The sequence below is a fragment of the Anolis sagrei genome, chromosome 6, assembly GCF_037176765.1.
Source record: "Anolis sagrei isolate rAnoSag1 chromosome 6, rAnoSag1.mat, whole genome shotgun sequence".
NCBI lineage: Eukaryota > Metazoa > Chordata > Lepidosauria > Squamata > Dactyloidae > Anolis > Anolis sagrei.
The window spans coordinates 70,186,896-70,201,648 of record NC_090026.1 but is presented as its reverse complement, the minus strand read 5'-3'; the positions used below and the strand labels follow the sequence as shown (position 1 = coordinate 70,201,648).

Genomic DNA, 14,753 nt, shown 5'->3' with positions numbered 1-14,753 from the left:
TACACACACACACCATAGAAACTGGGTATATGCCATTTTCAACATGGCATTTTGTAGCACCTGTTTTAGTTGTAGAAAATTGTAATCTGATTTACAATGGGTCAAATGTCGGGAATATGCAGCCATATGTGTTGTTGAAGCTATCATTTATTATCTTTGGTGAAACTATTGGGAAATGCAATCCTTCACTCTCTAGTGCAGTGGTTCTCAACCGGTGGGTCCCCAGATGTTTTGGCTTTCAACTTCCAGAAATCCTAACAGCTGGTAAACTGGCTGGGATTTCTGGGAGTTGTAGGCCAAAACACCTGGGGACACATAAGTTGTGAACCACTGCACTAGTAGTTTATGAATTGTCACCTAAATATAGGCTTATCTCTGTGGTGTGTAAGACTGGATGAGGTTACAGTTCCTTTCAAATTCAGGGATTCTCAAGCTCATTGTCAAAGAGACAATTTTGACAAGTGTTTCCTTTGTCCTAGCTGTAAAAGCAGAATGGCTACTAATTATTCTTTTTTTTGGTGTGTAAGGAGCGACTTGAGAAACTGCAAGTTGCTTCTGGTGTGGCAGGACTGAAGACCGACAGGTCACAGGTTCGAATCCGGGGAGAGGTGGATGAGCTCCCTCTATCAGCTCCAGCTCCTCATGCGGGGACATGAGAGAAGCCTCCCACAAGGATGATAAAAACATCAAATCATCCGGGCGTCCCCTGGGCAACGTCTTTGCAGACGGCCAATTCTCTCACACCAGAAGCAACTAACTACTGCCTTTTCACCTTAGGAGTGAAAACAAAAATATGGCAAAGACCCTGCAAGGGTTTAGAGAATAAAGACAGCATTTCCAAGGATAAGCACAAGTCCAATTTTATTCCACAGCAATGTTGATGGCAATGTTGGTGCATATGTTTCTCGGCCAGGGCAAATATTCCAGACATTATATGGAAATGAAAAGACAACTTTAAAAAAAGAAGTACATACAATAATATAGCATTTTTAATTAAATACATATTTGGCAAGAATTATTAAAATCTTTTGTACAAAACCAAATCCCTTGCAAATTAGTAACTCTCCACATTTTGAGGACAAAAAACCTGAACACAGAACACTTTATATTAACCAATGGCATATGCCGCTTTCCACACAATTATCAATTCCACCTTGGACAAATACTCCTGCTAATTTTAGTGATATGTAATTACACAACAGGGAGAAAAAAAAGAACAAGTGGTGTCATTAAAAGTGTGGAAATCAGTTAGGGGAGATAGTAACATCTGCCCATTACGAGGTTAGACATGTTTGCAGCAAAGACTTGTGAACTTATTATTTTAAGAAGCAGTTACTGGACACAGCAGAAAATGGCGGTGGAGTGTAGATGCTTGTGTAAATGAAGAGGATGGTAGTGGCCATGAGAAGAAATGTGTAGAAGCTGAAAGCAGTTAACAATTGTCTTCATTTTCACTGTGGTCAGCTATTTAAACTGACTCAAAGTTTGGGAGAGGTGGATATGAATGTTTGGTCACTCTCCATTTACAGTAGCTTTTGTTCTTTACTTCTTTTCTTCCATTTAAAGCACCTGCAATGCTGGATTTGGTTTGGTGGTCATGCCTTTTGGCCACACTGTCCTTTTACTTGGAATGTGCAGTCCAGCATTTCAAAAACAAGGAAGTTCCACCAAGGGCAACATCTAAGTTGAGCTTACCCATTGTTTTCATCTGATGGAGCCCAATGGCAAGACATGAATGAAAGCAGTTGTTTCCCCATTAACAATGGGGGAGGTGGTGCCAGGCAGTAGGGTTGAAAGCAAGGGGAAATAAGTATTTCAGAGTCCCCTTGAAATGAAATCCAATGTGCATATTTTGTTCTCTTCTTTTTAAAAAAATCTCTCCAGTTATAATACTTCCAGTTTAAGTGTAAGTCTCAGTTGAGAGAGCCATGTTAGTTACAGTCATATACAAAGTCATAGTTGCTTGGTTCCTTTGGAATTGGTGGCGGAGCATCCGGGATCTGTATATTCTCCAGGTCCAGGAGACGCAACTTTATCTCCATACTGAGCAGAGTGTCCAAGTCATTGCGTGTGAGTTCACTCATCATATCCTTTCCCAGAAGGGCATTGAGGCCATCGGTCCACACACAGTACTAGAAAGAGGAAAAGAGGGAGTGAGTCAGTGAGATCTGTACTCATTTGGTTTTCAAAAATATTTGTATGCAGAGCCATGTCATCACCAATAGAAATGCCCTGTCACTTCAGTTACAATCTGTGTATCTCAAACTTCTTATAATGCTGGAGCTCCAATAAAGTACGCTAGCAGGAAAATTAAACTACCCCATCTTGAGTGTGTTATTAACTTCTCTCAGGCAGCTTCAGGTTTTGCAGTGAAAAGTCAGAAAAGGAAGCATAAGTAATAGGCTTGGCTGATCGTGTTAGTTAGTTTCTAAACTCGTTATGAATTCGTATTTGAATTAGCTTACGATCCAATATCGAGCCATGCAGGAATAGTGTGAGGAGTAATTAAGAATTGAAACAATTTTTCCAATTTTCGTATGTCTGGTGCAAGTTTTACAATCTTGCAGTTTCTCTTCCCTCCCCAGTAGCTTAAGCCGATGAATTTCCTCTCTCTCCCCCCTCCTGCCGGCCACCTTTGCTCTGCTGCTTCCCTGCCAGGGTTGCCTTTCCTCCCCATCCTCCTCCTCCTCCTGGAGAAGGAAGAGGGGAAGGAGAGAAATGGCTTAGGTGGCACGGGGAGAATGAAAGAAATGGTACCGGGGCCACTGTTCCTCCCGATCTTCCTCCTCTTAGAGAAGGAAGGGGGGGGAGCGAGAAATGGTTCAGGTGGCCCGGGGAGAATGAAAGAAACGGCACCTGGGCCACTGTTCCTCCCGATCTTCCTCCTCTTAGAGAAGGAAGGGGGGGGGGGGGCGGACAGGAAGGGAGCCAGGGACACTGTTCCTCCCTTCTTCCCCATCCTCCTCCTCCTCCTGGAGAAGAAGGAGGGAAAGAAGGAGAGAAAAGGTGCCAGGGTTGCCTTTCCTCCCCATCCTCCTCCTCCTCCCCCTGGAGAAGAAGGAGGGAAAGAAGGAGAGAAAAGGTGCCAGGGTTGCCTTTCCTCCCCATCCTCCTCCTCCTCCTCCCCATCCTCCTCCTCCTCCTCCTCCTCCTCCTCCTCCTCCTCCTCCTCCTCCTCCTCCTCCTCCTCCTCCCCCTGGAGAAGAAGGAGGGAAAGAAGGAGAGAAAAGGTGCCAGGGTTGCCTTTCCTCCCCATCCTCCTCCTCCTCCTCCTCCTCCTCCTCCTCCTCCTCCTCCTCCTCCTCCCCCCCCCCCCGGAGAAGAAGGAGGGAAAGAAGGAGAGAAAAGGTGCCAGGGTTGCCTTTCCTCCCCATCCTCCTCCTCCTCCTCCTCCTCCCCCCCCTGGAGAAGAAGGAGGGAAAGAAGGAGAGAAAAGGTGCCAGGGTTGCCTTTCCTCCCCATCCTCCTCTTCCTCCTCCTCCTCCTCCTCCTCCTCCCCCCCCCCCCCCCCCCCGGAGAAGAAGGAGGGAAAGAAGGAGAGAAAAGGTGCCAGGGTTGCCTTTCCTCCCCATCCTCCTCCTCCTCCTCCTCCTCCTCCCCCCCCTGGAGAAGAAGGAGGGAAAGAAGGAGAGAAAAGGTGCCAGGGTTGCCTTTCCTCCCCATCCTCCTCCTCCTCCTCCTCCTCCTCCTCCTCCTCCTCCTCCTCCTCCTCCCCCCCCTGGAGAAGAAGGAGGGAAAGAAGGAGAGAAAAGGTGCCAGGGTTGCCTTTCCTCCCCATCCTCCTCCTCCTCCTCCTCCTGCGCAATTGTGTCCGCCATTAACGAATCGTTTTGTAATTAACGAAATTTCAAAATTTTGAAATCATAAATTTTGGAAGGCCTTTGAAATTCGAAATGCTGGCGCCCCCTAGAAACAAAGCGAGTTTAGAACCATTTTTTTTCCTTGATCAACCAAGCCTAATAAGTAACTTGTGTGTTTTCACAGCAATATCTGAGATAGTGATGCACATTCCCTTCTTTGCATTTTACACTGAAAAGATAAGACATGCCATTTCTGTGAGCTATTGGTTACACTAAAAAACAATGAAGGTGATTGAGAAGAAAAATGCTTGTTTTCTGATATGGAACAAAATGAAGTTTTCCTTTTTTACTACTCTCCATCATTCCACTTTCCCCCATCTTTCAATTTATTTATTATTTTTACAACATTTCTACCTCGCCCTTCTCAACCCCTGAGGGGGGACTCAGAGCGGCTAACACTGGAAACACTTTCAACCCTATACAGCTCCGGCCCAGCGTACCTGTCTACGTCCCGCCTAGGAATTTAAGATCTTCTGGAAAGGCCCTGTTTTCGGCCCCGCCCTTGTCACAAACAAGACTGGCAAGGGCAAGGGACAGGGCCTTCTCAGTGGTGGCCCCCCGCCTGTGGAATTCACTCCCCAGGGAAACAGGGATTGGTGATAATTCTTCCAGGAGTGTATTTTCCTTTCTAGGGGTTCATTTCACCTCACTTCCTCTTGTCTTATCCCCGTTCTTAACTATAAGTCATTTGTAAGATGTTTGTAACTCAGGGACTAACTGTAGTTTTAATACGGCATACATGTTAAATATACAGTACAAAAACAAACAAGCACATATGGGTTTTATAAGGATTGAGCCTCCCTCTCACACAGGGAGTGAATACTCCTGCAAGGTACTGTACATCTAAGAGAAGAATTAATCCCTTTTCATGGGGGACTCTTTGAACTTGCTTCAATTTTAGGGACACCTTTGCTCGTCAAAACTAATCTGGGACAAGTATCTGGGTCACCATGTTTAAAAAGAAACATGTTACAAATCATCCAGACTAATAGAGAGGATGTACATGAGTATATAGTCCTATTGAAGTGTTATTTAACTAGGTTAAGCAAACTTGTGAGGAGCGGGGCATGCTAGACCTGTCCCACTGGAGGGTTCTGAGTCATCTGGGCAGCCACTGCAAACAGAAGAATTTCTCTGCATGCTTCACATGATGGGGGTTCGTACACCCCCCTTGAACTTAACCTACTTAGAGAATATTTGAATGAGAGTACATGTGTATCTTTCGTAATCTCTCTGTGGGATGTGTGGGGGTTTCTCTAGGCTTTGCTGATGAACATGAAAAGAAGACAGTTCCAAATCCATTTTATCAATAATATTTCTAGCAATATAAAATCACCGAAATACAACATCGCCTGAGCTCTGTGAGTGCAGCATTTTTCCGAATGAAGCAGAGAGTGTTTGAGGACTGGGATATCTGTAGGGAGACCAAGGTGCTTGTTTATAAAGCTATTTCCCTCCCAACCCTGCTATATGCCTGCAAAACATGGACTGTCTACAGAAGTCACATGCAACTCCTGGAATGATTTCATCATCGCTGCCTCCGGAAAATCCTGCAAATCTCTTGGGAAGACAGGCGGACAAACGTCAGCGTGCTGAAAGAAGCAAAGACCACCAGCATTGAAGCGATGGTCCTACGCCATCAACTCTGCTGGACCGGCCATGTTGTCCGGATGCCCAACCACCATCTCCCAAAGCAGTTGCTCTACTCTGAACTCAAGAACGGAAAACAGAACGTTGGTGGGCAGGAAGAGAGATTTAAAGATGGGCTCAAAGCCAACCTTAAAAACTCTGGTATAGACATAGAGAACTGGGAAACCCTGGTCCTTGAGCGCTCCAGCTGGAGGTCAGCTGTGACTAGCAGTACTGCAGAATTTGAAGAAGCATGAATGGAGGGTGAAAGAGAGAAACGTGCCAAGAGGAAGGCACGTCAAGCTAACCCCGACCGAGACCGCCTTCCACCTGGAAACCAATGCCCTCACAGCGGAAAAAGATGCAGATCAAGAATAGGGCTCCACAGTCACCAATGGACCCACCGCCAGGACACCGAACCTGGAGGACCATCATCCTCGGACTACAAGGGATCGCCTAAGTAAGTAGGTATATTATATCTCTGGATCGGTTATGAAATGTGTGAAACTTTGTACAATCCCACTCTTCTTATGAATGAGCAGTATGTCAGTGTAACATGACTTCGGAAAAAAATAGTGATTCTGAAGGCTGGATTTAACTGTAAAAAATATTGTAACATTTCCTCTCTTGGAAAAAAATACTTAGAAATTGCCATGTCTCCCTGAAGCTGACAGTTCCAGATAAACATGGGCTAAGTAAGTGTTTTAAATCAGCAACTGTCCTAGGGGACTTTGTGAACAACAGTCAAATTCTATCCAATCAACCACTTGAACGTATTACTAAAAGCCATTTATGCAACAGTGAACAAAAGTGCTTGAATGGTATTGTCTAAAAATAAAGATTTCAATCACATTGGCCTGTGTCCTAGTTTACGAGTGGAAAATTAAATCAACCATAGCTGCATTTTTATCATATAAAAGATTCCCGTACATTCCTTGCCAAAGGATGGATTTTAAATTTAGCTGGTTATGTGCTATAAAACAGCACTAAGATTAAAAATAGCTAGAGCTCACCGTGTATCTCAAGCCTTAAAGAAGAGGGAGGAATGGATGAATTATTATATGAATGTAACCAGGGGGAGGGAGATGCATAAAAGAGAGAAGTTGAACAGAACAAAGGGAATGGGTTGGGACATGCAATAGAGTTTCATCAACCTAATAAGATAACCCATGCAGCACTGTTGTTAAAAAGGTAGTCCCCTGACATTAAGTCCAGTCATGTCTGACTCTGGGGTGTGGTGCTCATCTCCATTTCTAAGCCGAAGAGCCAGCGTTGTCCGTAGACACCTCCAAGGTCATGTGGCCGGCATGACAGCATGGAGCGCCGTTACCTTCCCGCCGGAGCGGTACCTATTGATCTACTCACATTTGCATGTTTTCGAACTGCTAGGTTGGCAGAAGCTAGGGCTGACAGCGGAAGCTCACGCCGCTCCCCGGGATCGAACCTGCGACCTTTCGATCAACAAGCTCAGCAGCTCAGTGCTTTAACCCACTGCGCCACCGGGGGCACTGTTGTTAGGATTAGCATAATAGTAGGGAAGTGTTCAAAACAAATATGGCTGAGTAGGCTTGAGTGCTCATTGGAGCCGACTCTGCCATGGATGAAACAAACTGTTAGTCTTCCATGGTTGTTTTCCTTTTTAAGCTCACAAAGTGAAAGTGAGGAAATTTTGGCCTACTTTTAAGGCACTTAGTGCATAAAATCACACATACTCAGTTTTAGATAATTTATTTATGCAAAAGAACATGCGTATGGATACTGTATATAAAAAATACATTCCTCCCTACTTTTGGTGATAAAGTGCCATTCAGACGGGTGAAGAGTGGTTCAAATCAATCATACAATAAAATCTTAAAACCATATTGGTATTATAATAAGAACTGGCTCTGGTTACATCCCGAATAAATTACTGCAACGCACTCTACGTGGGGTTGCCTTTGAAGACTGTTTGGAAACTTCAACTAGTCCAACGGGCGGCAGCCAGATTACTCACTGGATCATCATACAGGGAGCACACTACCCCCCCTGCTATGTCAACTCCACTGGCTGCCAGTCTATTTCCGATCACAATTCAAAGTGCTGTTCTTGGCCTATATAGCCCTATACAGCTCCGGCCAGCTTACTTGTCTGAACGTATCTCCCTCTATGCTCCACCTCATAGTTTAAGATCCACCAGGGAGGCCCTGCTCTCGGTCCCCACCGGCCTCGCAAACGCGTTTGGTGGGGACGAGGGAAAGGGTCTTCTTGGTGGTGACCTCCTGCTTGTGGAATTCGCTCCCCAGTGAGATTAGATCAGCATCCTCCCTCCTTTCCTTTAGGGCAAAACTGAAATCGTGATTTGGAACCAGGCCTTTGGCTAGTAGGCACAACGGCACTTTGGACACTGAATTGCACCATATGACGATAGTTATGATAATGGAAATGTCTACTATGACTGTATAATTATTATTGTTTTAATCTATTGTGTATTTATGGTTTATGTATATTGTGATCTTGTGACATCGAATTGCTGCCTGTGTTAGCCGCTCTGAGTCCCCCCTCGGGGGTTGAGAAGGGTGGGGTAGAAATAAATAAATAAATAAATAAATGTTGCCAGTAAATGTAAAACTGAGTATGTGGACAGGACTCTTGGAGAGGTCATGGCACATATATTTGAGCATAACCATCCTGGCTTGGTAAAAGTAGCCAGAAGTAGACTGGCAATGAACTAGCAGATATGTAAATGTCTCCATATGGGAAGATAAATTTTAAAAAGTGTTGATAAATCTGTAGTATTCCTTTCTTAGGCAGGATGCTTGAGTATGTAGTTGCTTCTTTGACTTTTGTGAGATAGATTAATGATCAACATCCATTTTCAATCTAGTTATAGGCCCACTTTGGGTCTAAACACCAGGACAGTGCATTCATCCTGATTCCTCTGGACTCAATGGCTTTTGATACCATTGTTCATGCTGTCCTTCTGGAACAACAAGACCCTCAATGACAGTTCAGAGAAAAGGGTTAGTACAGAACAAGGTAGAAGATGAGACTTGGATGACTTTTAACATACTGTGCTGGAGTACTGCTGTATTTCCTCCTGCCATTAATATCCCGCAAATTTCCATTTTGTCTTTCGTATTATTTAATGCCTACATAAATGAACTGGAGGAGGCCATTTGGGTTCAGGGAATTCAGGGTTACCAATATGTGAAACAATTCCCTGAACCAACCTTGAATCAGGGTCACCAATATGTGCAATAATTCGATTTCAATTCAAGTTTTTTTCCACCTCATTTCATACTGGTACAAGAATCCTAAATCACTGCCTGGGGAAGGCAATGGATATGAACTCACAAACTTAAAATAATCCAGATTAGGGCCAGTAAAACAAATCTAGGAGGAAGAATTAGATGCCTGTTGGCTGGTAGAGCTCTTCCTTGAATACAGAGGATATTTAGCCTATTCCAATGCCTATTCCTCAAGAATGGAGATCTCTGCAGGGTGACATATGCCTTCACAGTTATTGCCTTGCATATAACACAGAATTTGAAGTTACAATTACTCCAAAATGCACCAGGATGCATTCTCTTTTCCAGCTGAAACGGCTGTACTGACTTCCTGTTTCTTTCTGAGTACTAAAAGTACTGGATTAGAACATTTTTGGAGGTCCTCTTGCATATCCAAGCAACATATATAGTGACTTGGGATATAGGCTTCTAGACAGCTGAATATAGGCTGTGTATAGGAGTCCCTTCCAGGAGACACCAGTCTCACTATTTCATCGTGATGCTTTGCAACTTGGTAAAGCCCTTCTTTGCTGAAATAACATTTTTTTTGTTTTAACCGCAAAAGATTTTTAAAATGTTATGTCATGCATATATAACTTACGATATGTTCATCTGTTATCTCATTTTTTCCCTCATAAAAATCTGTTACACTGGCCAACACACATTTTGGTGCATTAAATGTTAAGCCCTGTTTCTGGATATATTTTACCCTCTGATTCCAAAAATGATACCAGTTTCCCCTATCAGATCTAGTTTTTGAGATACAGAACATATGCCACCTACCAGTTATGACCTCTAGGCCTGTTTGATCAAGAAAAAAATTGTTTCTAAAATCGATTTGTAATTGGGGTGTTTTTTTGTTTCGATATTTAAAATAATTACAAAATTTTCCAAAAAAAAAGTTCGGTATTTACGAAATTTTGTAAATATTAATGAATTTTTAGAATATTTTTTGTATTTTTTAAGAATAATATTAAAATAATATTTAAAAAATATTTTAAAATGGAAATGCCCTCTGGAAATGCTCCCAAGCCTGCTGCCGCTGAGGGCGAGGAGGAGGCTACTGGCGAAGGGGGCCTCAGCGGCGGCAGCTTCCCCCTCGCCCCTTTGCTCCTCCGTCCTCCTTCTTCCCCAAGCTGGGCACCAGGCTTGGGAGCCCAGCCCGGGGAGGAAGGAAACTTTTAGCCACGGAGCAGCAGAAGGGCGAGGGGGAAGCTGCCGCCGCTGAGGCCCTCTTCGCCAGCAGCCTCCTCCTCGCCCTTCTGCTGCTCCGTGGCTAAAAATTCCCTTCCTTCCCGGGGCTGGGCTCCCAAGCCTGGCGCCCAGCCTGGGGAAGAAGGAGCACGGAGCACCAAAGGGGCGAGGGGGAAGCTGCTGCCACTGAGGGGGAAGCTCCTGCCAAAGAGGGCCTCAGCCTAAGGGCGAGCGCGCGCGGGCCGGCCAATCGGGAGCCGCGCTCGCGCCCAACAGGCAGGCGCGGGGCTTGGCTCACTGGATGCGCGCTCGCGCCGTCCCTTCGCCCCTGCCCGCCCCATTTACGAAACGAGCGAAAGCTCGTTAAAACTGTGGGGGTTGCCGTTTCGATATTTAAAAACCCTTCCGGGTTTGAAAATATGTTTTGTTATCGGTTCGTATATGCAAAAATTAACGAATGTTTAACGAATTAACGAACGAAACCGCACAGGCCTAATGACCTCCTCACCCATAGAAAATCATGATAACCATATCAAAGTAAGAAGAGCTGGTGCGATCTATTCAATACACCCCCCAAAAATCCAGAAACAGATCTAAAAACCAAGACACCAAGAAGTTTCGGGTTTTTTTTGGCTCAGATTATTCTGCTGTATTTTAGGAGTCACTATGACAGTATAATCCCACTATGAGAAATGAGAATCAGTTAAGATATAATCTCAGAGATCTCTGGAAAGCCTTACCTCTCCTGGTTGATTCTGGTGGACTATCTGAAATGGTTTTGCTGAGTTCCCTGTTTGCCAACCAGGAAATTCAACCCATTTATTGGACATGAAGGAGGACTGTGTGATATTTTTATTATTAAAAAAAATAGACATTTTTACCTCATGCTTGTCAGGAGCGATGAAATTTAACTGTCCATTTGAGTCAAACAAGATAGAGAAAGCTAGCTCAAGTACTTCCTGAAAAGAGACAAGGCAAATTAGAATATGAAACTTCTAAAATGGTTTAACAATATAATATTCTCAGTTCACAATGAATGCTATAACATAGTGTACTGGATTCAAGCCTTCTTGCTTTCTCGATTTTTCACTGTGGTTTTGAGGAGGAGAGCTCACCATCGAGGTTCCTTGCACACGAGAAGGACAAACTATGATTTGTTCAAATATTGCTTTGTTTGAACAAGCCAACATTAAACATTGTTATACAGTTTGAACTAACCAGAGTACAATGTAGTCATTAAGGAAAGAAACAAGTGCTTTTATTTTCCTCCTTATGACCATGCTTGATAAAGAAAAATGGTGAGAGAATGTGAACTAAAGGTTTATTGCTATTTGTTTACCTAATACCTAAATTGTGAGCAACCTTTAAGTGTGAATTGACTTGTAGTCTCAACGTTCCTGGATCACTACTTCTGGATGAGTACTTTTTAGTCTAATTCTGGCAAATAACTGAGATTTGTAGCCCTTTAACTAAACAGTAGGATTTGGCTGATTACAGGCTACTCTCTGAGGTGCAGATATTGATGTTTTGGGACAGTATTTGGCATTCATTTGTTTTCTTGATTTGGGCTTCCTTGTAGCAAAACATAAGAGCACATCATTGGGGATGATGAGAGTAATTCTAGAACATAAAAAATATACAACAATAAATGTTTAAAACTTTAAGATGCTAAGGTAATTGTTTATAACCTTTCCATGCAGAAAATCCAAAGGTTGGCCTGATTTCTACCAATAAAGTTGCAAGATATCACATAGAAACATAGAGGTGGAAGAGCTCACAAGGGCTATCCAGTCCAACCCCCTGTCATTCAGGGAAATACAATAAAAGCACTCCTGACAGATGGTCGTAGCCTCTGCTTAAAAATATCCAGAGAAGAAGATGCCACCACACTTTGAGGCAGAATATTCCATTGCCACCAGGAAGTTCTCCCTAATGTTTAGGTGGAATCTGCTGGAAGAGAATCAACAGCTAGATCAGCTGTCAGAATTCAAAACATATTTGAAGATCCATCTCTTCCTACAGGTCTACCCAGCCTGTTATAATCATGAATGTTAAACTCTCATCTTGTGTTCGCTATATTTTAATCCTTGTTCTGTGTATTTTAATATATATATTTTATAGAAAGACATTTTAATATGTGTACTTTATATAATAATGATGTGTTTTAGCTATGTTGTAACCTGCCTTGAGCCACGAGGAGAGGAGGGTAAGACTTTTTTTGTTTATTATTATTATTATTACTACTACTACTACTACTACTATTATCTCTTTTCTTGCAATTTAAATCAGCCTAGTGTCCTAGTCTCTACAGCAGCATTAAACAAGCCTGCCACCTCCTCAGTATGACATTATTTCAAACTTGACTCTGCAATATTCACTTAAATAGAAGAAAGCTAATTTACAATTTTATTTCCTCTATGGCAAGCCCAGGGGAGATGCGAGTCACCATGCAGCAGCTTTTGAAATACTGTTGCATCAATGAACAGAATGAAGAAATGGCCTTGTGATTCCTAGGAGAGGGGACAAGTCTAACGTTGGCTGTTTTTGTTGTTGATTTATTTCTAGGACACACCAAAGGAGAATTCAATAGCATTTACCAGCACAGACAATAGCTCTACCATAGCTAAGTTGCTTTTTGGGGTTTTTTGGTTGGTTTTTTTTGAACCTCTATAACTTTTGGAATCTTCCAACTAACACAGCTAGTTAGAAGATTCTGAGAATTAACTCTAAACAAGTTATATTTCCAAGTCCTGAGTCTAGCAATGTACGTCTTGCTCAGAAATAAATACAACACTTTCTTTTACGTAAACCGTCAGTCCTCATACATCCCATTAGACACTATCAGTGATATATATACATTTACAGTTTGCACTTGCAGGCTTTTCTGCATGCTTTCTGGTAAAAGGGCCTTTAGGGTGGGTGAGGTGTTTAGAAAGCAATCACAAGAGAAGTGGAAGCCAAGTACTCTTGTTGCTTAGTAGGGTAGGCTTTTTCATATAACTTGACATTTCTGCAGCAATGCAATCAAGATAAAATTACACATAGCAGTAGAACTAAGATTTTTATGACCTAGTAATGAGATAAGCTGCATTGTGGGTGTGTACGTCCTCAATACAATTGTTGACTTTTAGCAATCCTATCAGTTTCATTGGATTTTTAAGGCAAGAAATACTCAAGAGAAGTGTTTTCCCATTCCTTCCCTCTGAAATATAGCCTATAGCATTCTCACAGCCAAATATTAACTAGAGCTGACCCTTCTTAGCTTCCAAGCAGATGGGATCAGGTGCCTCTAGGGTATTTTATTTAGGCCACTGCAGCAGACATATGTTACATTAAAAATAATATAAAAGAGTAGTTGCCAAAAAAAGAAACTGTTGTTTTTCACAATTGTTTAAAAATGATACCTCAGTACAAAATGCTCCTTTAATAGTGGAAACTTTAATTCATCTAGTAAAATAAAAGCAGTAGCCTGAAAAACCTACAACAATCCATAATGACATTCCACATAGCACAGTGGTTCTCAACCTGTGGGTCCTGAGTTGTTTTGATCTTCAACTCCCAGAAATCCTAACAGTTGGTAAACTGGCTGAGATTTCTGAGAGTTGTAGGCCAGAACACCTCGGGACCCACAGGTTGAGAACCACTGTGCTATGTGGAATGTCATTATGGGTTGTTGTAGGTTTTTCGGGCTATATGGCCATGTTCCAGAAGCATTCTCTCCTGATGTCTCACCTGCATCAATGGCAAGCATCCTCAGAGGTTAACCTCACAACCTTTGAGGATGCTTGCCATAGATGCAGCTGAAACGTCAAAAGAAAATGCTTCTAGAACATGGCCATATAGCCCAAAAAACATACAACAACCCAGTGATACCAGCCATGAAAGCCTTCAACAATATGTTATTATGTCACCTAATTTTCAAAGAGGATCACAATGTGTAAATTTTAACTAAAGTTAGTAATCAAATAATGTTATTGTAATGATTTCCTATTTACAAAAAAAAAAATAGTCAGAATATAACAAATATAGAACACAGGACAATATGGAAGCAAATCATGTATTATGAATTTTTTTTGTTCCTGGTTCTGAATTTTACAATATATCAAACAATATATTGTATATCTGCAAAACCTCTACATGTCATCACTTGATAGTTTTCTGTTGTAGAAACAAACATTAGAAATCATCTTACTTTTCAGCTAGAATGGTTCTGATTCAAACCGTGTGACCCATTGTAGAGTGGGTCAAGAGATAAGTGGAGGACAGAAAGTTTGAAACCCTATATTAACAGTTTAATTAAGACATTTATAATTGGGTGGTAATACATTTTGTTCTTGATGTTTTGCAACAGTTCATGAACAATGTGCAGCCATTTATTTTAGTTGCTACCGACTTGTGATATTTCATTATTTTCCACAAAGAAAAAGAAACAATAAAGAAGAAAAGGATTATTCCACTGTGAAGATCACTAGAAACTGGTTAACATTTTATCCTGTGTAACAAGTACGAATAACAGACATGGACTTCCTAAGCTGTCCCATATTTCTAGGGGAAAGTTGTTTTCTTCATAAGAAGAAATAGTCATTATACAATATAATTAACTGTGAAATTCAAGGATTTGTGCATCCGCTGCTGGAGCAGAGGAAACAGTTGAAAAAGTATATGTGTACCTAGGTAACCAGACCTTGAGGAATTCTGAAGGATGACACTACTTTTCTCCAATGAAGGTACATTATGTTGTACTTATTACATCATGTGTATTCTAGTCAGTGATGATTTATCTGTTTTAATTTATATCCCTCTT

The 14,753-nt window shown here is 42.2% G+C and overlaps 1 protein-coding gene across 3 annotated transcripts in view; it reads right to left on the bottom strand.

Moving 5' to 3' along the window:
* Nucleotides 1-844: 844 nt before the first annotated feature.
* The window catches only part of ELMO1 (engulfment and cell motility 1), a 341,069-nt gene continuing 327,160 nt past the window's right edge, over nucleotides 845-14,753 (bottom strand). For all 3 annotated transcript variants that reach the window (XM_067470179.1, XM_060781614.2, XM_060781615.2), the window contains 2 exons: nucleotides 10,831-10,908; nucleotides 845-2,132 (listed from right to left, as the gene is read on the bottom strand). In XM_067470179.1, the coding sequence (XP_067326280.1) occupies nucleotides 1,932-2,132; nucleotides 10,831-10,908 (279 nt within the window). In that variant the 3' untranslated portion in view covers nucleotides 845-1,931. The remainder of the gene's footprint in view (nucleotides 2,133-10,830; nucleotides 10,909-14,753) is intronic.